The 24,464-nt window shown below is 40.2% G+C and overlaps 1 protein-coding gene across 3 annotated transcripts in view; it reads right to left on the reverse strand.

The window, feature by feature from the left end:
• CHST15 (carbohydrate sulfotransferase 15) overlaps positions 1–24,464 on the reverse strand; it is a 52,212-nt gene that overhangs the window by 11,616 nt on the left and 16,132 nt on the right. For 2 of the 3 annotated variants that reach the window (XM_075423888.1, XM_075423887.1), the window contains exons 2-4: positions 7,460–8,544; positions 6,375–6,714; positions 2,123–2,269 (exon numbers count right to left, since the gene is read on the reverse strand). In XM_075423888.1, the coding sequence (XP_075280003.1) occupies positions 2,123–2,269; positions 6,375–6,714; positions 7,460–8,047 (1,075 nt within the window). In that variant the 5' untranslated portion in view covers positions 8,048–8,544. Of the gene's footprint in view, positions 1–2,122; positions 2,270–6,374; positions 6,715–7,459; positions 8,545–20,290; positions 20,310–24,464 lie in introns of those variants that run through there. The other variant, XM_075423889.1, reaches the window with a different exon arrangement.

Genomic DNA, 24,464 nt, shown 5'->3' on the forward strand with positions numbered 1-24,464 from the left:
ACCCACTAAGTATAATATCCAAAGAAGTTTAACTTTTCAAAATAATGAAATAATGTCATATGATGAACTACTGAAATGTTTATAGTTTTAATTAGATTTTTCTTTCTTGTCATCTGAAATAAGAAAATGGAGGATTCTAAGCAAACCTGATATGCATACAGATTCATTTTAGACTAGCTAGCTTTGTTTTGTTTTTTACCAAGGTCATAAAAGACTGACTTAATGAGCATAATAATTCAGGATTTTTCCTGTAAACTTAATAAGAAAAGCGAACAGAACCTTAATGAAACAAGAAATGAGACTACAGGAAAAAGAAACACAAAGTGAACTCTAGAAAAGCTGTAACAGGAGGTAAGTAATCAAAGATGTACATTGCCAATTAGATTAGTGAATTTAATTAGGATAAGCACTTCATCCATGAAAGGACAGGAGATATTATTGTAAGCAGGAGGAAAATCTGCAGATGTCCTTGATGGCAACATTTCTTAAGACCCCCATCTTGCAAATTTTGCTCAACGTTGAATATTTAATAAAGAAAATAGCAGGCATAAATGGAGGCTGAGGAAGCCTTGAACAAATGTGCCTATAGCCAAGGCTCTGGTTTTGTCACCATTTCATCAAGCCAACAATAGGTTAAATTTTTTGTGTTAGAAAGAGACAAAAAAAATTATTCTAAGGGTATTCCCTTTGAGGGCAGGCAGCAAAAATCTTGTCTCCGTTTTCTGTAGAATAATGGCTTCAGGCCTACTTGAAAAGTCTCTTTTGAACAGGGGACTGTCTCTTGCACGACTAGTGTTTTCATGGAATGTGTCTGGTTTCCCTGGGAAATTTTGAGGTGATAGAATAAGCCTGATCAAAGGTTTTAGCAGACAGCAAAAGCAGAATTTAGAAGTTTCTGTTGATGTTCCTTGTGGGCACTGTAAACCAATGTTACCACAGACCACCGTGGATAAGCACAGTCGATCAACCACTGTGTGTCATGGGAAGCAATTCAGGTATCCCCCAAGTCCAGTCCTAACCATGGACTTCCATAAGATACAACACAACAGCATTTTTAAACCATTTTTAACACTACTCAGGTAATTTAATATCAACAGAAACTCTAAGATTATCTTCCAATAATATCCTGTACCATGCCTCTAGGTTCCACACCTGAACAGAATACCATGCAAGATAGCTTCAACTTGACTCTGTATATTCCTGCCCTTGAAACTCGTATTATCTTTGCTGTTAACAAAGCAGCTCAGGGGTTTAATTATTTTTATTTCAGTCCACCATAGGCTACACAGGGATGATGACACAAAAAATGGTGGTCCTTCTTCCTACACGTATGTTATGTTGGATTTTGAGAAGAGCCGCTTGGAGCTGACCCTATCATGGACACTGTCTCCAGCCAGCTACAGGATTTGTACAGCACCCATTGTATGGTGCTGTATTTAGGCTGGATATAAGGAATTCTTAAACTGGAACATTTAGACTGGATATAAGGAAGAATATTTTTTTGCAGTGAGGGTGGTGACACCCTGGAACGAGTTGCCCAGAGAGCTAGTGGAGGTCCCATCCCTAGAAACATTCAAGGCCAGGTTGGACAGGGCTCTGAGCAGCTTGGTCTAGTGGAAGACGTCCCTGCTCACTGCAGGGGGGGTTGGGTTAGATGTCCTCTAAATGTCTCTTCCAACCCAAAGCATTCTTTGATTTTGTGATTATATGTCATAATACCACAGTTAGTGTGTTATCCCAGAAACATTGCTTCAGCATTTGAACCTGAAGCTACAATCCCATGGCTACAGGCAAAACCCTTGTAATGAAAACAAAATAAAAACAATGTTTGAAGGAGTCATTAAGGTCATTCTCACTGTTTTTATAAAAAGATTTAATTAAATGCTGATGTTCATCAGATATTTATTGCTTGCTCAGGCATTTTCTAAAGATAATCACAACCAACCACCCTCCGGGAAAAGCCAAGAACTTCCGCGCTATCCACAGACAGCAGAGAAAACCTACATCAGGAGTCCTGTGCTGTGAACCGTTCACGTCTGGGATAACGTCCCTCATGCTTCAGCTACCAATGCTGCCAACCTGGAGCTACAGAGACACATTTCAGAGGCTGGATTTGCCCTACCAATTATGATGTTGTTCATCTTGCCACGCTCTTTTGCCGCTTCGCTCTGCAGCACACCCTGAATCTGGTGTGCAGCTAAGTCAAACAGATCAAGGTAATCGTCCACTGGGTAGCGATCATGAAATCCATCCCTCAGACGAATGATTCCTAAAAACAGTGAAAAGACAGAAGTTAAAAAATAAAAATAGTAATAGCAGGGCAAGATTCACCACTGGTGTAAAGCAAGACAGCTTCGTTGACATGGCTGGCACTGAGCCAGCTAACGTCAGCACAAAATTAGACTGATGAAGTGTAACACCCAGATAAAAGTGCCAATAATGAAGTAGCTGAGGATCAAGATACTATACGATTAAGCCATAAATTCACAGTGATTGGAAATACCTTAAGTGTTCATTTTTATAGTTCCTGCATGAATAGCTTGCATTTGTTTCCTTCTAAATTTAGCTTTAGGAATGAATATGAAAGACCAGATTCTGCTTTCATTTGCACCAATATAAACTGAGGCAATATTGGACTCCCACTTGATTTACTTTATTGAGATTGAGAACAGGCTCTGATGCCAAATATGCAAATCTATGTGCACTTCTCAAAATCAGAAAAGTGGGAAATCATTCATGTCTTTATCTTTCACAAGTATGACAATAAAGTTCCACGATAGCATGTTGTTTTTCTCCTTTCCTTCCCTACACTCCGGGGTGTGCTCGCTATCACCTTCTCCCCTCATTTCTCAGCATCTTGATCCATATCTGTGATTTTTATACTCCTTTTCCCACTCTTCTTTCCAACAGTAGTCTCACTTCTCCACTTTCTGTACATGCTGCCCATGCTTGTCTTTGCATTCTTGCTTCTTACCATACCACAAGAGAATTTCTGAAGTGGACAGAGGTCAAGGACAGCAGTTGGAAGGCAACGGAGCAGGAGCAAAGCTAAGAGTAGAGAGCAGGACTTCTCAGCTCTCCCTTTCCTGTTCCCACAAGGCCAATAATTATCAATTTTGTGAGAAGAAAGCTCAGCGAGGGAGTTCTTCTGCCCATTCCCTCTGATTTTCCCCTTTAGGAAAGTGGGATTTAATAAGAGTAGAAGAAAGTTCAGCAGTGTATATTGACTTGTTTTGAGGAGGAAAACAAGGTACACACATGGTGCTACAGACTGCCTTGGTTTGTTGCCACCCCACTCATGGGAATAGAAACTGGGACTATGAGCCAGGAAAGGGAGACAGTCAAGCTAGGACAAAGTCATGTAGAGCATCAACCATCCCAGCAGAACGGGAAAGTGGTGATTTGCAAAATGGGGCCTCCCCAGGAGGGCTGCTTAGCTTCAGCTGAAATTAGTCAGCATCATAAAAATCCACTGAATCAGAGAATGCCATAGAACAAAGAGACTTTCTTGTCCAGATAAGTGTTACAAACTAAGCCAAGTTAATAGCTGGGAGTATAGGAGTCATATCCACTAGCTGGCTTATAAAGGGGGCTGTCTCAGTTTCACTTCTTTGTTTGTCATCTACATTCTCTTTTTTTTTCTTTTTTTTTCTTTTTTCCAATTTTTCTGTTTTTCTTTTTTTTCCCCTTTTTTTTTTTTAATAGTAACCATTAGCTAATGTGCTGTTGAGGCAGAATGAAAGGACTGAGCCACCAGGAGCAAAACTTAATCTTTCATTCTCAGTGGCAGAGAGCCTGAGATGATCGGAAGGTCATCTCTCCAGATCTCTCTCCCATGAGATCTCAAGCTCTACAATCACTTCCTCAGCTTTATGAAATAACTTAAAAAATTTAATTATGCAAAGAAAGTGGTGTTCAAAGATCTGCACTTGGTCTCCAGTCGCTGACCACAATTTTGATGCACTCCAGCCTGATTTGTTACACTCTTCTGCCTGTTTGGTAGGTCCAGTTCTCAGCTTTAGTGAGTCTCCAGTCTTGCTTTAGTGAGTTCAGTCTTGCTTTAGCGAGGTTGAATGCGCTACTTCCTCCAACTTTAATTCCAAACATTTGTGTTGAGGCTAATGTAGATGTAAACAACTATTTAATATAGTTAAATGGATTAATTAATTGGATGTCCCTCCCTGGAAGTGTTGAAGGCCAGCTTGCACGGGTGTTTGGGCACCCTGGTCTAGTGGAAGGTGTCCCTGCCCATGGCAGGGGGTTTGGAAAGAGATGACCTATAAGGTCTCTTCCAACACAAACCAGCCTATGATTCTATGATACGAATACAAAGGATTTTATCCCAATGTATCAGGTGATTTCAGCCTTTCCTGCCAGCACTCTCACAGAAGACATGATTTTCCACAGATGGTTTTACTGACAGTCCCTGCATCTACACAGCGAGAGACAAGCAGCACAGCATTTGCAGTGGAAAGCGTCCAAGTCTAAAATCGCCTTTCTTCATTGATATGACTTTTCACCTTCAGGTCAGGAGGTAAATCTCATCATTTGTCTTCAGTTAGCTGTTGACTATGATGAATGAGTGCCTTCTCACAAGACTTCAAGGTTTGGATGCTTCTCTTGTTTGACCTTGTGACTAGCCCAGCTCCCCATTCACACTGGTACCTCCTAGGAGTGCTCCTAAACTGGGCCAAATTATCGCAAAAGCAAAACTGTATTTTCACCATATCGCTTTAACTCTTAGTTTAAAACCAACATAATGTCAACTCTTAGCTTATAACAAACATTATAAAATGTCTAAAAAAGTATTTTAGCCACTTTCTTATGGCATTTGCAAAGGAAGAAAATACGAACTCTAAGAACACAACAAAACCATTTCTCTATGCGAAATATGAAATCCTGTCTCTGTGGCTGAGCTCTCCTCCTCACTGAGCAGCGAGGATCAAAGTCTCGTCTGCAGGAGCTCAGGGGTTCTTCTGGGCACCAGGGCACTGGGAAGGGAGATGGAAACAGCAACACCACATGCAGGAGAAATAAAGAATTGAAGGTATGACCCTGAAATAAAGGACAGAAACAACGCTGCAGGTGTCCCAGTCCCTCAGAAAGTGTCCTTCCTTGCTGTTAGCCATGGCAGTTCATTAGAACAGGTAATTTTCCATTTCAAGGAAGTTTAGAAAAGTACCAAAGGAAAGCAGTGATGCAAAGTCCTCATCAAATGATCTACCCCACAGTGCTAGTTTTTTCCCTAGTTTTTCCAGGCAGTTTATCTGCAGTAAAGCAACAGCAAACCTGAAACAGAAGTGAAGATAATGTCACAGTAAAATAACCAGTATCTTGCTTTTGGAAATAGTAATATCACTGGAAAGCCTGCAATCTTTGATACCAAAATCATACAAAATGAGGGCATACCAGCACTTAACAGCTAGACCAAACAGTGCGAAAATCCAGAGCTGCGCTGGAAGGGAGCAAGCACTATGCGCATAAGCATTTACAGGAAAGAATTAAGGACACAGCAGAGTCAGGATTTGAAACTGGGTCTTCTGTGCCTCATCTCATCTCTAACCACAAGACTGACCTTCTTTGGCACCCAGGGAAGAGAGAACAAGAAGGACATAAACATCTCAGACGGATAAAACGATGCACTCAGCCCCATGGCCCTCAGACACCCTTTGAAGGTGCAATCACGACGGGTGGATGCGTCTTGCTCCAGCAGGCCATAACCTCAACTATTCAAGTCTATCTTCAGAGATGAAGGGTCACTTCATGAAATACTAATGTCACCCAGGAAAAGAGCATCAAAAATATGTGCAGAATCCTCAGTGTGAGCGTGCTTTCTCATGTAGAGCATCTCTACTGTTCTGTGCTTGACTAGAGCTGGAACACCAGAGAAGCTCCTACCACAAAGCACACTTGTATATATTGAATCACAAGGACTGAAGCCAACCTTATTTCAGATACTGACCCATCATTTATTCATGTAAGAAAGGTTTTATAGAATCCAGCAACACAAAATTGTCACTGCTATTCTTTAAATCTCCCATCACAACCTAATACTTTCTCTTCTTGCTTTTACAAATTCAGAGGGTTGGTTTTATCTAGTGTTTTCATTTTTTCCTAGGTTTTACAAACCACTGCAAATAAACCAAATGAAATGTGCATCATCTCAAAAGGTTTAACCCAAAACATCATTAAACAAAAGCAGGCTGGAACGTATTGAGCATCCATCACCTGGATTTTTCAAAACTATTAACTGCAGTAGTTTCAAGGTAAGCCAATACGGAGCAAGTCCGTAAACTTCATCCCACGTATATATAAGAAATGTCAAAGTTTCACAGAGACAACTTGCTTGCATAGCAGAGGACACGTTTACTCACCAAACCGTTTTCTTGTCCACCAGTGTGGCTCTTTGATTGCTGAGAACCGAACGTCAGGGTGCAGCCTGAGCCGGTCGTACAGGTCCGTCGTCCCACACTTGGGCTGGCCAATGATGTAGAAATGGGGGAGACAGCGCAGGCGGTAGTGTTTGTCCTTATAATGGTACAAGTGGTTCCAAAACACCTTCCTGAGGTAATCAAATACGGTTCGAAAGCGCTTTGAATACAGTGCATAGGAGTTTGTTGCATAAGGATCTGTGGTTGTGTTTCCTCTGTACTCTTCATACCAACAAGGATTCTTGCTATTTGGAAGGAATTTATTAGGAATTACTGAAAACATCTGCAACATAAAGAACAGCAATTTCAGTCAAGGCAGCAAAAACCTGACAGTTATACTTTTCTAACTTAGCACAATAAGAGAAACAGTATGTGGACATTTTTAACCCTTATTTTTTAACCACAAATTTGACTTAACTTATTTCTTCTGATGACACTGGAAACAAATCCTGTACAAACAGTTAGACTGGGAGAGGAGTACATTTAGAAATCCTTTGATTTTAAAGCCAGAAAGGACCTCAATGATCCCCCAGCTGCCCTGCAATCCCAGGAATTAATTTGTAAAGTCAAACAGAGAATACTTAAATCAAATTATCTTCCAGTTTTTAACTCTGAAATACAAGGTTTGCAATGACCAGATTTTCAGGAAGGCACACTGGTAATCAATTATTAGAAAGGCTCTTTTCTTATTTATCATATAAGGTGGCTGGCAAATCTAAGTCAGAATGATTTTGCATGACACAAAGTAAAAATTCAACAAGAATGTACAGCTATCGGAAGACTGCCTGACTTTTTGTTCCAGGTGTCAGGATCATTTATATAACCCATCTATTTTGCCCATGACTCAGAAGGACGTGATCTACAACATCAGTTTTTCAGCTGATGTAAATCAGGAGGCTCTAGGTGCTGTAAATCACTGCATGAACACGTAAGCAGTTGCAATTTTTTATCTCAGTAAAAGATTGACCCAAAAGCCTTGAAATAAGCAAGTATACAGCAGTTGCAGACACACTTTAATCCATACTTACATGTGGCTCTTGTTTCCTCAGCTCTTCTAAATCAGGGCGCTGTCTCGTTATAAACTCTATCTTTGAAGTAATAGTGTCAATAATTAATTTAATGCTTGGATAATCCTTTACGTATGAAATATTCATTTTAGAAGGCTGGTAATGGTCTTTCATGTCACTAAGGCTTTCATTGTCCATTAAGCTTGGATTGCTAGTAAAAGCTCCGTAATGGAAGGGAGATGGTATTAACAGCAGGCCATGCTTGGCTCCAGTCAGTATGTACGATGCCATCACTAGAGTCATTATAATCAACCCAAATATTAAGCTGCATAGCTTCCCCTTCCTCAAGCAGAAAAATCCATTCCAGCTTTCACTGTGATCAGTCCTTACTTCCAGAACTGCAAGCAACTTCATCTGCTTGCTGTCAGTGTACAAAGGGATCTTCTTCTCTCCTTTGCAAACAGGACACTTCTGGTTATTATGATTAGGTCCGCGGCATCTGAAACACTGTCTGTGCAAGTCATTTGGTAATAAATGTATGCAACAATTAATGCAATACCTCATATTACTACTGTTAAACTCCCGTAATAATGAGCCAAGCACAGCCATAAAAACGTTTCTGAAACATATGAGTCATCTTCTGTAAGTCTGAAATTACTTAACTCGTTGAGTGATTCTACAATTACTCAGCAATGCAGAAGGACAGGTTCAAACCAGAATGGGTAAAAGCACTCATAAAGTGACATATGTCACATAAAAAAAAAAAAAAAAAAAAAAAAAAATAACCAACACACAAAAATAGATGTACTGTGAATGTGGTTTCCAAGAATTCGGCTCAGTAAGAGGAGTGTGATGAAGTAAGAATCAGCTACACAACAGGATCAAGTTTTTCCCATTGAACAAAATGAGAAGGAAGAAAAATTGTTATGTAGCATGAAAATATGCAGAAAATAAAAACAATTCATTGTCCTTTGATTTACAGTGGAATAGGTAAATATGGGTAAAAAATCCCAGGTATTCTTAAAACAAGTGGGTTCCAGGCTGGACGGCTGCTACTGGAAGCTTCATCTTCCCAGAGATGGTTTCAACTATTTGCATTGTATGACCTAAAGAAACAAAAACATAGATAAATATACACACAGAACAGCAGACATAATATCTACATCCACTTTCATTGAAAGCCATAGCACAGTACAATCCACCACAAGCAATTTCACAATTATATTTGAAAGATGTCTTCCATTTGCCAAGTATATTAATTACAGCACTCACGATATTAAACCCAGGAAACATTTGGCTTCAAGTTCACAGCGAGCTGCCCTTTCTTTTCAATCACCCATCTGCTCACATCAATGAACAGTTGCTACCACAGGTAACCTACACGACTCCCCTCAGTTGCTCACTAACCTGCCTAACAGACCTCAATCTGCTCTTTAAATACAGAAGCATTTTTGGACAGTGTCCAGTAACACAGGTTTTACACTCTATCTGTACGTGGGGACTTTAAATTAACTGTCCTGAAGTGTGATAGGACCCTAGTTAAGAGAACAAGGCAGGGATAAATGTCTCCTTTCACGCATACGTGATAAAAAGCCAAACAAAAATCCCAAAAGCCATAAGTAAAACATTCAGCAAATTGAAGGGATTCAATAACAGACACGAGCAAAGGCTCATGACAGTATCTCTGGTTTCTGGACCAAATGACAAGAGTAGCCACCTGCAATGCACTGCAAAGCCACCAAGATACTTTCAGCACTCCTAGCCAAGCATATTTTGAAAACAGAACTTGCTAAAAATGGTGAGACATGTTACTTAAATGAAATGTACCATCAGTACTGCAGCTTGAAGGCAAGACCCTGGATCCAGCAAATCCTCTTAATGGTGTGCACTTTGGTATCGGAGAGGTTGTGCAGAAAACGCAGGAGCGGATGTCCCCTTGCGACAAGGCAGGCACCACGGGCAGGGACATGACCACTCGTGGGTCCATGAAGGTCTTTATGTCCCCACAGACACCCTGCTGCACAGGGTATGTGCCTTCCTCCTTTAAACACTTCAGCATCACTGCTGCTTACAGCCAAAAAGTGACCAGAGCTGTCTAAAGTATTTATGTCAAGCTTTGGTCTTGGTTTGAGCACATCCATCCTTGGCTTTCCAGGCAGCATTCAGAGTAGAGACACTTGAAGCCACAAACAAGTCATCAGCTTAAGGATGGTCTTAATTAAAGCATGTTTATGTATAGTTCCTCTAGAATTTCTGTTTTCGTGGTTTATCAAGTAGCTTACCGGAACTAGACAAATTTTAAGGTCAAAATCAACCCTCTGTTTTGAGAAGCCAGATTATCAAATACAGAAGTTCACAGATAATATACCTTCTTCTATATATTAGAAAATATTTTTATTTTCTAGAATTACTTTTCTGGGGGAATTAAACACAGGAAATATTTTAAAACAATCTTGAAAACTCAGAAGCAAACCAAAAAATTGGCATAGGATAGAAAGCAGAAGAAAAAAGTGGGGAAAACTGCAGGGGCAGTAGTAATGTATGGCTCTGATGGGCAATTTCTATTGTGGCATTTGTCACTGTCATAGTTTAACCCGGGAGCTGGCAACTCAGCAACAGACAGCCACTCGCTCACCCCTCCCTTTCCCCCCCACAGGGATGGGGGGGAGAAATGGACAAAAGTGGAAAGTCGTGGGTTGACATAAAGACAGTTTAATAAGACAATAAAGGAAATACTAATGTTGATAGTAATAATGATACTAGCAACAGTGATAATAACAATGATAATCATGAATATGCAAAACAAACTATATAAAATACCATTTTTCTCACCACCCGATGACCAATTCACAGCTAGTCCCCAAGCAGCGATCACAGAACCCCGAAATCATGAATTTCAGGAAATTCCCAAAAAAGTTCATACTCCTGGACAAGAGAGAGTTCAAACTCCCGGAAACAAGAAGAGCAGAGAGCCTCCTGCCCCCCAGCCAACCCCCATTCATAAACCGAGCATGACATTTATGGTACGGAATATTTCCATTGGCCAGCTTGTCTGTCTGTGTGGCTGCGCTCCCTCCCAGCTCCTGCACACCTGCACATCAGCTGAAGATCAGAAACTGGAAAAAGTCCCTGATTTATAGCAACAACTGAAAGCATCAGTGTTATCAGCATTCTTCTGATACTAAATCCAAAACACAGCAGCTGCTGGGAGGAAAATTAACTCTATCCCAGCCGAAACCAGGACAGTCACCTGATGAAGACAGAACTTCCCTTTAGCCCCTGGGAATGAAGGTACCTTAAGGCTCCAGTGCTGTGATGCTCCTTGTCCATTCTGATGTGGATACCCATGAAAGCAGTGACCCAGTTCCTCCCCAACACCTCCACTTCTCAGCACTACCCAGGACCTGGTGGTGCCACAACCCACTTTGCAGCCCCTCCACAGCCAGCCCCAGCATTCACCTGAGCAGTTACCCTGAATAATAAACAGTTTTAACCATATTATGACTAAGAGGCTTATTATTGCCTCTGAAGAACAGAAAAAGAACTGTCCCTCCTGTGCACGGCCAATGAAGGTCATACAGACTCCATAGATAACATATATAACACTTTATTGCAGATAAAACAAGTTGGAAGAATTCAGGAGCATGACAGTTTTACCTCAACAGAACAATAACTTTTACCCAGAAGACTATGGATGATGAAATGCTAATTAATTAAATTATTTTTCAGATGAAGTTAATCAGTCTTCTAATTAACTTCACTAGACCAGAGAACCAGCTTATTGCTGTATGGCATGTCTAAAGGTCCAACATTCATTTTTACTACTTAAATGAAAATACATTTTCCAAGTCACCTTAATCAAAATATGAAATAGAAGAGATGGTTGACAATTCAGACTTACGAAAAATTAGTGTACCATCAGAGTAGCACAAAAAATTCAGCACCATTAGAATTCTCTTATAGGTACAGTTCTCCCAGTTTAAATACGCCTCAGTAACAATGTTCAAATTTTGTTTCTCATTCCTTTTTGCCGGTGCACCCCTCCTCTGCAACTAAAGTAGTTTCTCCTTCTCTACAAAAATCCATCTTTCCTTTTAAGGCACAGAAATGCTTTTTCTCTGCACTGTTTCCAAACATCTTTCTCTCTTCCCTGTCCTCCAGTGCTCTTCATTCCACCCAAAAGCATCTAACTTCACTGACCCTTTTGCACAGCTCTGTCTTCAGCAGAAATCTTCCTGTCTGACTTTGTCCCTTGGTTCCTGAGAAACAACACAGACTTACACATTTCTCAAGTGCATATTTGTGTGATATCTAAGACACCAGTAATGAAAATAATTAATAACAGTGATACAAAGGATACACAAAGGCTCCTCTGATTACTCCTACAACACAACAAATCATATAAGTATAATCATTACTAATTATGAGTCCTAGAATTTGCCTATTTTGCCTTTAGCTCTTACAACACTTATTTTTAATTCTTAAGAAACATTGCTATAATTCTAGATAATAATTCCTAGTTCATTCCTACAAAAGTGTCTAGATTAAATGGCCAGTCGCTTCAGATCTTGCATTAACCATCATTCTTCTAGTTGCATTTTTGTATGAGACAAAGTGCTTTTGTAAAATTATTTGTATTCTTGATGTTTCTCCCACCTAACACTTCCACACATTGGAGGATTTCTGCAGTCAGAGCAAGCAAGTTGCGTCTCAAGGACTCAAGAACAATTATTTAGATAAATACTGAACAAAAGTATTTGCAAAATACCTTCCTGCAAAAAAGAGTTCATTTCCGTAATGACTTTATTCTACTTGTCAGGTGAGGCAGACAGAAATAATAGCATAATCATTACGGACTGTATTTAAGCACAGCCCTTTATTTCCAAAGGGAAATAAATAAGTGTAATGAACTAGTTCTCAAAATTCCTCTGAAGAAATGGGCCTGGGATGATTTTGACAGAAGTCTGAATGACTACAGAGACAGAATCAGATTCATATGTGTAATATTAAAAACAGAAAGTTTATGCTTTTGTACACATAAAATATTCCCCCCAAAATGAGTGTCCAAAAGAAAAAGAGAAGCTATGGAAAGGCAAGGGGAGAGAAGGATCCAGGATTTAAAGCAGGAAAGAGCTGAACAGTTGTCCAAACACCACTGATGGTCCCACTGGCTGGAGAGGAGGAGGATGAGAAAGGGAGGTCCTGACAACAAGTGGAAAGTTTCCCCTTTGCAAGTCAACATTTCAGGCAGCCATAAGACACCCGAGCAAAGATGTTCAAGGAGGAAGCAAAGGAGGCAGGAGGAGACTGAAGTACCGGCAGACTCGGACATCACCCACAGAGGTACAGAGGAAATCATCAAAACAGCTATAGTTCCGAAAAAAAGACTGTAGAAAAATAGAGGATGGAGATGAGGGCCCTGGTAAGAAAAGATAAGAAAAAGGAGGTGAAGAAAGCACCTCTTAAAGAAAGATGCACTAAGAAGAGACTACAGGTTACAGTGGTAGCTATAGAAAGATCTGGTAACCAAAAGGTAGCCCACAGCATCACTTCAGTTAAAATTTCTCATGTGCTACACATTTGGTTTTGTGTAATCCTTTCACCCTGCACCCCTTCGACACTCGGCAAGTATCTCAATCTTTTCCCAGACCTCTGCTCTGCAGCTCCTTGCTGTTTATTTTCAGAGGGACCAGTTACTGTGCACTATCTATTCAGAAAAAAAAAAAAAATCCAATTTATTTTCCAGTCCTCTTCTAATGAGGATCTGAAACTTGTTCAGTGATACTGATTGTACTGAATGCACACAGTTATCTGAGATAGCCTTACAGAATCATTCAACACTTGTGTGTTTGACATTAATTCTCTACTTTTTAAAAAGAGATACATTAATGGATACAGAGTGCAGGATCTTAGAAAAAACACATGAGCTTCTCTGTCCTATTTTGACATATATAACATTTGTATGTTAATAAAAGGAACTGGAATTTATTAAACCCTTCCCAGGTGCAGACATTTCTCATGAAAGTCCATTACAAATATTACAAACACAAGGCAAAACCATGTTAACTACATCTTTGACAGCTGAGGAAAATGCATTATCAGGAAGCTGATACAAGGAAAAAAAAAATATGCATAGGCTACAGAAAAGCTGAGATGATCACACCAGTCATGAGGGAAAATTTAAAGTTCTATCAGCAACTATAACTCTGCCAACTGATGCATATGCGCTACAACAGGCTGCCTAATTAGATGACCTGTCTGATGACCTACCACAGGGCAATATGACATATTACGCAGCTATAAGAATAGAGAAGCTGATTTCATATTTTAATAACTGCTAGTTGCAGACCTACCATTCTACATGTTTTTCCACTGTCAAGTTCACGTAATAAAAATCCCCCACTGTAATACACACATAAAAGCCAGGATATCATTCCCTGCTGCCACTCCCTTCTCTTTACCAAGAAGTTCTTAAAACTTCATTCCCCAAGCTTTTACCATGCAAAGAAGGACACTCACCAGAAGGCCCAGATCTTTCCCCAGCATAAGCAGCCCTTGTTTTCCTCATTCACCCCATGAAATCAAGCAATCAACAGCATCTTTTTTTTGTTTCTTCCATTCAACATTTCCAGTAGTCATAACCACAGACATACTTCACCTTTTTTTGTATTTCAAAACTGAAACCTGAAGGATGTCGATTGCAGACAGAAGAAAGGTTGAGATTTGAGTTGGTAATCAACCGTTTATGTCTTATTATATTTTAGTTGCAATACTGCTGTGGGTTCACTGGCAGAATATTACGCTCTTTACACAACAAGCAGTGTCTTTGTATATTGTTGAATAATGTAGCATGTAATTTCCTCTTGTTGAAAGGAATGGTGAATTATTTATGATCGTGTCTATACGGTATTTGTCTGTTGTGCATAAGTGTATACCAGCTCTAACCACAGACCAGAAACCAACATCAACCTTTTCAAGCTCCTTGGCCAAAAGCAATCCTCCTTGTAAAAATTAGGATCTTTGGGAATCTCTTAAGTAGGAGACATGGATATAAGAGATGGCAGACAGTGGAATGAGAAAAAGTGAACAGCTATCTTCGATTTCAATATACTCCCACAACAGCCAAGGACATCTGCACCACTGTTTCCAGCTGAAACAGACTCAAGCTAAAAAATATATTTACATGCATCAGAGGACTCCATACCAAACAGCCGAGACCTTTCCTTTGCTAGTTTTGCTGTGCAATTCCCTCTTTATATAAGAGAAGGAACCATTGGGTACACAAGCTGCAGGGTGCCAGGTCAGGCTGGACAGGGCTCTGAGCAGCCTGATCCAGCTGAAGATGTCCCTGCTCATTGCAGGGGGGTTGGACCAGGTGGCCTCTAAAGGTCCCCTTGAACCCAAACCATTCTGTGATTCTATGCCAGAAAGAAGGCTCGCAGGTAACGCTTGCAGGTACTACAAAAGCAAACAGCACAAGGTAGAGCCACCTGTTAGAGCCTTAAAATAAACTATTGAAAATGCAATATCCACCGTGTCCTACTCATTGCCATACGGGAAGCTAAATAGGGTAAAAACATGAATTCCACCAACCATTAAACATGCAAGATTTTTCATCATTCACATATTTTTGTCCACTATACAGAAAAGATTTGAAATTTGGTTTTATTTCTATTAAATAAACATTTGATAAAATTCCTCCCCTTACTCTTAAAGGGTTGTAAGAGAAGAATGTAATCAAAACAGCTATAAGAAGAAATTACTTTCATATGCTCAGCCATATAACTAAAATTCTCCTCCTCAATGAATAAGATAAAACAGATGGAACAGATTTGACTTGCACACACATCTTCTGGACATCTAAGTGTATAACCTATTTTTTAGGTCACCAGCCTTAATGTTTAATGTGCTTTCCTTTCTTCATAATTCTTTAAAATAAAGATAAAACAAATCTCTGCTAGTACTCTTAAGGCTAGATTTTATACTAGCCTTGTTACTTTTAATCATATTCAGTTTTTCCTGCTACCACATGAAAGAGTGGCGTGCTGTTAACCTATTATAAACACACTTCAAGTACGCCAGTAACACATTTCTCAGCTTGATGTATAATTGTTTCTCTGTTTGATGGGAATGGAGCTACAGCACTTGGTTTCCTCTCTTCAAGCAATATAATTAAAATGTGGAACACATTGAGGCCAAATGTATGAATGCATTTGAAAGACATTAGACAATTAATGGGGAATTAATCTATCAATGGGTGCTATCCTCAGTTCCCAGAAGCTAGAAAGGGATGGGAGAAACCTATTAATATCTGTTCTTACACTCTTTCATGAAGCATTTATTACTGGTCATGGCCAGAGGCAGGAGAGACGGACAGAGGTATCTGTGGCAGCTGAAGATTTGAGCTACAGTTGTCCTGTTGGGCAGGTCACGGCCTGAAAATGCGGATGTATAAAACAAGTTAGAAAATAATCCACCAATTCTCAGGTTAGACGGGATGAAGCCCAGCCAAAGCGTCCCCCTCAGGTACCACAGATAGGCTCTGCAGTCTCACAAAATGACGAAGCAAACCTGGCTTGCTCAAAAACAAGAAGGGGGAATTGTGGAGTCCTGGCTGAACGAGAGGGGACATAGCTTGGTGCGTTGAGCAACCCAGGTTCCGATCTGGAGGTGAGCCTTGGGAGCGGCAGACACGGAACCCTGTTGGGAAGATAGAGCGACGAGCTTGGGACACTGGAGCAGGGGGACAGTCACGTCGCCGTTTCCTGCCACACTGTGACTTCCTTCCTGCCACGCTGTTGTTTCCTGCCACAGTACTGTTTTCACATCAAGATGCAGCTCTGCACCAATCACAATGAGTTGCAGTAGTTTTGCCTATATATGGATTGGGAGTCTAACCATTCAGATGCTGTAATAGTTTTGCTATATAAACCTTGTTTTTGCTGACTAATAAAGGTGAACGATCATACTTATATTGGGGTCACATCGTTACAACATTTCCGTAACCCACGCCAACAACAAAACACATTTTCTTTTTCCTTTCTGTCCATTTTCCTATTCCCACTCACGTCAAGGACTTGTATGTTGAGGTGCCTTTATCAGAGCTGAGAAAAATGGTCTCTTTTTCACAAGGAAACTTATTACTTCTCAGCAGGACTAAAAAAATGGAACTATTAATATGTGGAAACACAAGAGCACTTAATGTTCTTGCTCTGTTTCTTCCTTGTTTATGGGAAGACCTCCAGCTGCTGTGATATCTGTTACTTCTTCGTGAGATGAGAAGCGGTTAAGAAGTTGCACCACAAGAAGATACTTCAGCTGCAGCATCTCCCAAGGCAGACACATGGAACATGTCTTCTGCAGCAGGTAGCCCTTGCCCCCCTTCTTCTTTTTTAAATGAAAGCTACAATGCTATAAAAATAAGGATAGCAAAAATTTTTTTTGAAAAAAGGATCAGTCAAAAGATAGTACTGCTGGATCTCATCTGGTCAGTAACTTCTGAAGGAGCGCATGGCTCCTGATTTAATAATATCTAATGTCATTCTTTGAGTATTAGCTATGTTGTTTTATCCATGGTCTCCTAATTGTTTTCACTAATCTGGATAAATATTCTTAACTGCCTAAGTTCCTTCCCTGTCAAATCAGGAAGACTTGTTTAATTCAAGTCCTCAATTTGCGCTCTGAATGTTTTTTGAAATCTCAGAGCAAAGCTGATTCCACATCCTGCACAAACACTCCAGGAATGAGCTTCCCTTTGGTAATATTTCACTCTCCAGAGCTCCTGTGAAGACAGGCTGTCATTAGTCACAAAAAGCTGTAGGTCTTTAAGTGAAACACTGCCCACAACCATACTGTGATAAACTTTCCATGACTCACATGAAGAGGAATGGAAACATAAAAGGGTAGAGTGATGCTGGTAGCGTAAAGCCTTCGTAAAATTTTCATAAGAAACAAAAAAAGCAATATTTAGTAGCAGTGCCACACGACCACGTAATTCCTCTTCCATTCCTCCATCACCCATTGCAACATGGCCCACGACAGCGAGGACTGGCTTCCTCCCTGTACAACAGCAATGCTTCAGCCTGTGCAAGGCATGTTTATGACCTCTGGACACACAGAAACCTGCAAAACTTTACCATTACAGATACCTTTTATCTATCGAGCTTACTGGAAGGGATAAGGATTGAACCAGACTACGGGCTGCATGATGATTTTGCTCTCAGACGTGGTCTCTTCAGAACAAGACAAAGCATTTGTACAAGTGCAGTGTTTGCACAGCGTGAGGAAGTTCATCCTGTTAGTGGGCAGGTTGTACCATTTTAATAAATAAACAGTATAAGTAATAAAAACCTGACCTGAAGAAAAAAAAGAGAACGCGAGCTCAGGAAAGGAGAGGAATAATCATAGATTTTTCTCTATCCTGCTTACTGTACACATTTGGCTTCTCCAGTTAACATTTTTGGAAATAAACTTTGTCTGAACCCACATCTATTTACCTCAGAGAAGTCAACAAGCTGCCAGAAAGAAGATACGTCAATAAAATGAGAAGCATGAATCACTGACCTCTGAAACCTCTTTGCAAAAAAACAAAAAAAAAGCAAAAAAAAAAAAAGCTATTACAGCAGTTTAGAGAAGCAGCAGGACTTGCTACAAAGCTCAGCAACCTCCTGCAGACTGAAGTTCTGTAAAACCCCACTATTTGCTTAAAAAAACTAATTTAAAAAAAATATCAATAAATGCAACTCACAAGAAATTATATAAACCCACTACAAACATTTTTGAGGAAATCACTTGAAAAACAGTCATATTTTAAAAGCTGGGATATGTGGTCATAACCCATGATTGCACATCCAACTTGATGAACAACTGCTGAACACTTATTCATGTGTAAAATTTTCTTTAAAGGACCCAGTTTTGAAGCCTTTGAAAGCCAAAGAAAACCTCCCGAATCACCACTGAATCAGCAGTCTCGCTTAAATAACAACTGTGGCTTATTCCATAACCCAGCTGGTTTCTTTCTCAAGATCGAATCCAGACACTCTCTGCTCCTTCCTCACCAATATACTTCCAAATAAAATGCGAGAATGGAACAAATGACACCATCCATTTGCAAAAAAAATCAGCAAACTCCCCTTAAATCAGCGTAACGTCAGTCATTTCAATCAAATAAGGACCCACTTCTATTTTGTGCTGCAACGCTCAGGAAATGGTTACTGAGTTTGAATCACCACTCAATTAGGGCATAAACACTGCCTGAATAAATGGGTTATTGGAAGCAAGACAAAAGGCGGGGGGAGCGGGAAGGGGAGCAGGAGACTGTCCTGGGTCAGCCACAGCATGGTCATGCCTTCCCCCAGAAACCTGTTGTTACATCCGAAGTCTTGTGCAGGTTCCTAGAAATCACCAAAGTCCAGCTTCTCCTGCTCCTAACATGCCACAACCGCATGTTCTGATGCGTTAGTGGTTGATTTGCCTTGAAAATGTGAAAATAAGAATTAAGTTTGACAGTACCCATTTTTAAACTAAACTATTATTCAGTGGAAAAAAATATCACTAAAAATTTTATCGACTTTTGTTTTGTTTTTTCTTCATATTTCACCTTATTTAAGGCAGTTTAGAATCAGACCCATCACTTATTTTTGGGCTAGAATAAAAAGTCCAGACAGGAAAATAAGACGGAACCAAAGCCAGCCATCCTCTGATCTACCTGGCTTGATAAACTCTGAACTACATTACAGTCTCCAAGTTTAGATCTAAACCAGCATACAGGTTTAGAAGATATTGGACTGGTTCCTCCACATTTAAAGCAGAGCTGAGAACTCGCCAACAATTCCTCCACAGTAACACCTGCCTCAGATCCACACAAGGTCATTTTCCAAAATTCCCATGCAAGGTCTGTACTGAAGGATTTAAGAGAGCTGAAGAGAAGTGTAGGGATTTGGGGGCATTACCACTGTAATGATTTCTCCAGGAAAAAAGGTCCAAAAGCCCTGGGAAGAATAAGTCCCACGGCCAACCGCCCAATCTGTGGCACCACATGTCCCAAGCATGGTGAATCCCTCACCCTGCATCAGGGTAGAGCTCACACCAATGTGTTTAAGTCCTTCCTCTCGTACAAACATTGTACGAGCGAAAACTGGAGCGAAATTTTATTCTCATGTATTATAGGGATGCTCAGAGCAGAATCTTGCCTACGGTACACACTGGCTTCTCAGCTCTTGATCAAAACTTGCTGCCTACGATGTGCGACATCCCCAGCAATTCATCTTTTCACTTAGTTTCTATTCATATCACATAGCATCTTGCTGCAGAAACACTCACAGATTTATACTGAATATGAAAAAATTGTACACTGTAGAAAAACTTCATCATTACATAAATTACTCCAGTGCATGTCTTCTCCCAGAAAAGCCATTTTAAGCCAGTTTCAAAAAGCATTATGTATGGTCGAAGTTTATTAATTTTTTTATTATTTTTTTTTAATTCTCGTGGTAAGTGCAAGCTACCTCCCAATACATCCTACACAGTCCTTGAGGTCATCCCATGAAAACAGAGATGAACTGATGCACCCACCCTGCGGGGCTCACAGAAGCCTCTCCCAAAAATCTGGAACCAGATTTAGAAGTTCTGGTATTCGGAATACAACCAGAAATCACATCTCTTTAACAAAATACAGTCAGTCCCTCATTAAAACGATCGAATTGCTAAGAGCCAGAACAGACATAAAATAGTGATGTTAATAGGAGTTAACTTTCACTTCTTGCTACGAAAAAGTGTATTTTCTTAAATATCCAGAAAGATACCCAACGCCAAAACAAGATAAACACAGACAAGGAAGGTTAAATAACTTACTCAGTGATTTTAATACCGGTGAGAATTCTTCAGGCTGAATTTGCCAAATTTATTTTCTTTTGTTATGTAGCAAAAGGAAAAGAACCGAAGAGCTGACAGCAAAGGTAAAGGATCACCTGAAATACAATTTCGGGTGCAGAAAGTGGATGTGATAAGGCTGGTCTTGCCACATATGTTCTTATTACATTTTTAATAAGATCAAGCAGCCGTTGAAGTTTCATTCCCAACCCAGGATATCACATTACGTTACAATAATAGAAATTCTTACCTACGTGCTCTTTCACGGAATAAATCACACTGTCGTCACACAGATCGGCCAGATTCCTGCTATAAGTACTAATGCAACAGGGAATACGAAGCATGAAGGCTGAATCCGTTATGAAGCTCTTCCACTCCAGATATTTTTATCAAACAAAGCCAGGGGGCTTGGGGGTTGGCAGGTGGGAAGAAATATCATATCTAAATACAGCTTCCATATGCCCTGCAGCCAGGCTGTAATCAAAAATAAATAAGTACTTATCTTCAGAAAACTCCAGAGGCAAAGAATTGGTCTAGGATTGACAGGGTTCACTTCTCAAACGCAGACTATTTTTTGTTCTGCATTTCTTTCTGACAGCTGCCCATCCTTTATTTTCAGGCTTCCGAGTCTGCTTCATTGTTTGAGTCTCCGGACAGATATTGCTGTAATTTACTCCGATAGCTCCTCTGGGGCAACTTGCTCAACAGAGAGAGGGGTTTTCCCTTCACGCAAAGCTCGGTTTGGTGAAGACAGCACGCTCATTTTCCTCACCTTATCTGAACACAGGGAAATTGCTCCGGGCAGCCAATTTCTCTGTGTCGGCTACAACGTGAGGTTGGAGTGACTGCCTCAGATTTAGGCACCTGCCATCCGCACCTTTCAGGTTAGGTGAGATGAACACCGAGACTTCATTGTGCTAAAGGAAAATTACTCTTCACATTCAGAGCGCCAGCTGACTCTTACTCAAGGAAGAGATGGAGAGCTAGTGTAGCACTGTTGGATTTGCAGGAAGAGGTCTTTCAGTGCTGGAGAGTTATTTTAAGCCCAGGTCTTTGTCTCTTGCATTGATTACTGGTCCAGAACCAGCATGTGGGAGAAAAATGTTCTGCGAGTATTTTCAACGCTCCTGCCAAGCATTTTTAGTCTTGGCATGCTGCAAAATAGTGGGCATTCACAGTTATGTTACTCTGATTACCATCTTGTTCTTTTTACACATTTGATTTTACTTGATTTTAGCAGCTGCTACCTCAAGTTGATCTAAAGTGAGAAACATTCTTTCCACCATCTGAAATCTAATACTTACTGCCACTTTGCAAATGGTATACGGTACGAACTGCTAAATCTTGTGGGTTGTGAGAGATCAGCTGCTAATTTAAGTCTGCTTTTGAGGGATGAATAACACTATATGGAATAAATAGAATACACATAACAAAATGCCTTCAGTGCCTGTTTATCTCATGGTGTGGTAAAATGTTTTTGCATGCAATAATGCAATCAAATGGTATCTACCAGAATTCAGTTGATCTACCTTTACACTTCATAAATAAGCAGTCTTCCTGAAGGGGATCAGTCTATGTGATATTTAACGTTGCTTTAAACACAAATTGTTGTGACAATTCTAGAGCAACGTATATGCTAACAGCTGCTCATTTGATTTTTAGTGACTGAGAAGGGATTTTCCTCCACCTCCAAACCGAATTTTCTCCATAAACTTTACTATCTCAACACAGACATCTGAAATTTCTTGTTATGACTCATATACGGTGCCTCCTCCATAAGACATACATTGAAATGGATGGAAAAACATATCTCATAAGTACCGTGTAAGTGCTTTTTCATGAATAGGGCATTTCATCTTTCATCTAGTGCTGAGTGGGGGAAAGGAAACATACACAGCTGCATCCTGAAAAGACAAACTCCATATTAGAATCTGTCGTTAAAGCTTCTTGTCAATTCAAACAAAAATTAGTCAACAAAAACCATTCATTGATGCCAAATCACAACTGTAGCTTTGGTTCAATACTTTTTTTTTTTAAAAAAAGTGTTCCAAGCTTAGTAGCAACTTTCATAGACGTTTAACAGCTTTAATTCTTTAAGCAACAACATAGCAGATAAATCTCAGCCCATTAAAGTACAAAGAAATCACACACTTGTTCCAAAGTGAAGTAGATTCAAAGTCCAAGTGAAGAATTCCAAAAAAGTCTCAGTATTCTCAAGAAACCGCTAATTAGTTACCTCTGTAAGACTAACACAGTATCACCAGATACCATTCACAGTGAATCACAGAATCATAGGTTGGAAAAGACCTCTAAGATGACCAAGTCCAACCATCCACCCAGTACCACCACGCCTGCTAAACCGTATCCCAAAGTGCCACATCTACACATTTTTTGAACACCTCCAGGGATGGTGACTCCACCACTGTCCTGGGCAGCCTGGTCCAAAGTCTGACCACTCTTTCGGTAAAGAAATTTTTCCTAATATCCAATCTAAACCTCCCCATGGGCAACTTGAGGCCAAGTGCTGGAGAAAGGACCTTGCAAACAGAAAGCCAAGAGAAAGGTATTCTCATTCCTGGCTACAGCTAATTAAGCAAAAGCTTTCTGATATAGTATATTACATTGCTTTCAGCATCTTCAGAAAGTGTTTATTCTGCACAAGTCAAGCAACATTTAATTCCAAAGTCTCCTACTGCTATTCCTAAGTGTTTCATTAAAGGCTGAGACACCATCACTCATCTGCATCATGTGCTCTTTAACTACACTAATGTGCAATAAATTCTTACCAACCAGCTTACAAGATACCATCATTCTGAAGATGTTTCTGCACGGCTATACTCTGTTTTCTGTTGCTAACAACATATATCTTTATAGGCTGAGCACATGCTTGATGTGGAAGCTAATGTCATTTGATAATGGATTAAACACTCATTATTGTCCTCTCTCATATCTTTAAATCACCACAGCTAAAGAACAACAAGTCAAAGAAATTGAAATATCTTCATTTACTGATTTCCACTATTACAAGAAAGACAACATGTTGCGTTCTTTCACCGGCCTCTCAAAAAAAATCACAGCTCTCGATTCAGTTTTCATCACATAGTAAACGCTAGCCCAGTAATCTTGCAACTGCACAAAGACACCTGTTTACAACAGTGATAATGAAAAGAATAAAAGCCATGCTATGTATGGGACCCAGCAAGTGAATAACGTAATATCCAGAACAATAATAAGATGAATCTGTTCCTCAGCCGTTGCCTCACTGACTCCCTTGACTCGACCCTGCAGTCCTACAGATTTTGCCCGTGTTTGGCTTCAGTATACTTGTTTTCCACTTGGAAAGAACACAGCCACAAATACCTTTTCATGCTTTAGGTTGCGCTTAGCTGGACTACAGAGTGTAAACAAACACGATAAAAATCTGAGAACTTTCTTTACTGAATTTCCATGGAAAGAAACCAGAAAAAAAAAAAAAAAAAAAAAACAGACCCAACCAGCTCTGCATAATGATGAATGCACCAAGAAAAATTTGGCATGCACTCTCTCACACCCTGCCTCTGCTGCAACATAAAGGCAACATTTAGCCTTGCAAACTAGATGGTCTTTATTTGCGGCGCAGAAGCAACCCAAGGCAAGCTCTCAAAGAGATTATTTTTCCAATGGAGATGTTAATTACCTAACTCCTGTTATAGAGAGTCTGTCTGTCTCAAACTAACCTTCCACTCTTCCTCTGAGCCGCAGAGAGGTCAAAACTCACTCTTTAAGGTTTTGCATTGAGAAATTGAAAAAAAAAATCCCGCCTTTGGAGAAGCTTCCAGATCGCAGAAGTGGCTACTTCACACAGTGGTCCTTACTGACCCCGACATGAACATGACTTGGGTGCTACACAGGGATGCCTGAGGCCGGGATGCTCCTCTCACTTGCTCTGTGGGTCAGGCCATGTCCTGAGATGGCCCAGAGGACACAGTTTTAAGTAGAAAAGGTGAGCAACTGTTCTCAAACTCTCTGCTCCAGCCAGAAAGCTCTCACTGCTGAAAAATCCCCGTGTCCCTGGGGGTAGCAGGGCACAACTCAAAAGTGAACAGCAGGATGTAAATTGAGGTTTTATTTTTAAACAGCGGTGCCTGTTGATATGGTTGGTTCGAGATAAATAGAA

The sequence above is a fragment of the Opisthocomus hoazin genome, chromosome 6, assembly GCF_030867145.1.
Source record: "Opisthocomus hoazin isolate bOpiHoa1 chromosome 6, bOpiHoa1.hap1, whole genome shotgun sequence".
Taxonomy (NCBI): domain Eukaryota; kingdom Metazoa; phylum Chordata; class Aves; order Opisthocomiformes; family Opisthocomidae; genus Opisthocomus; species Opisthocomus hoazin.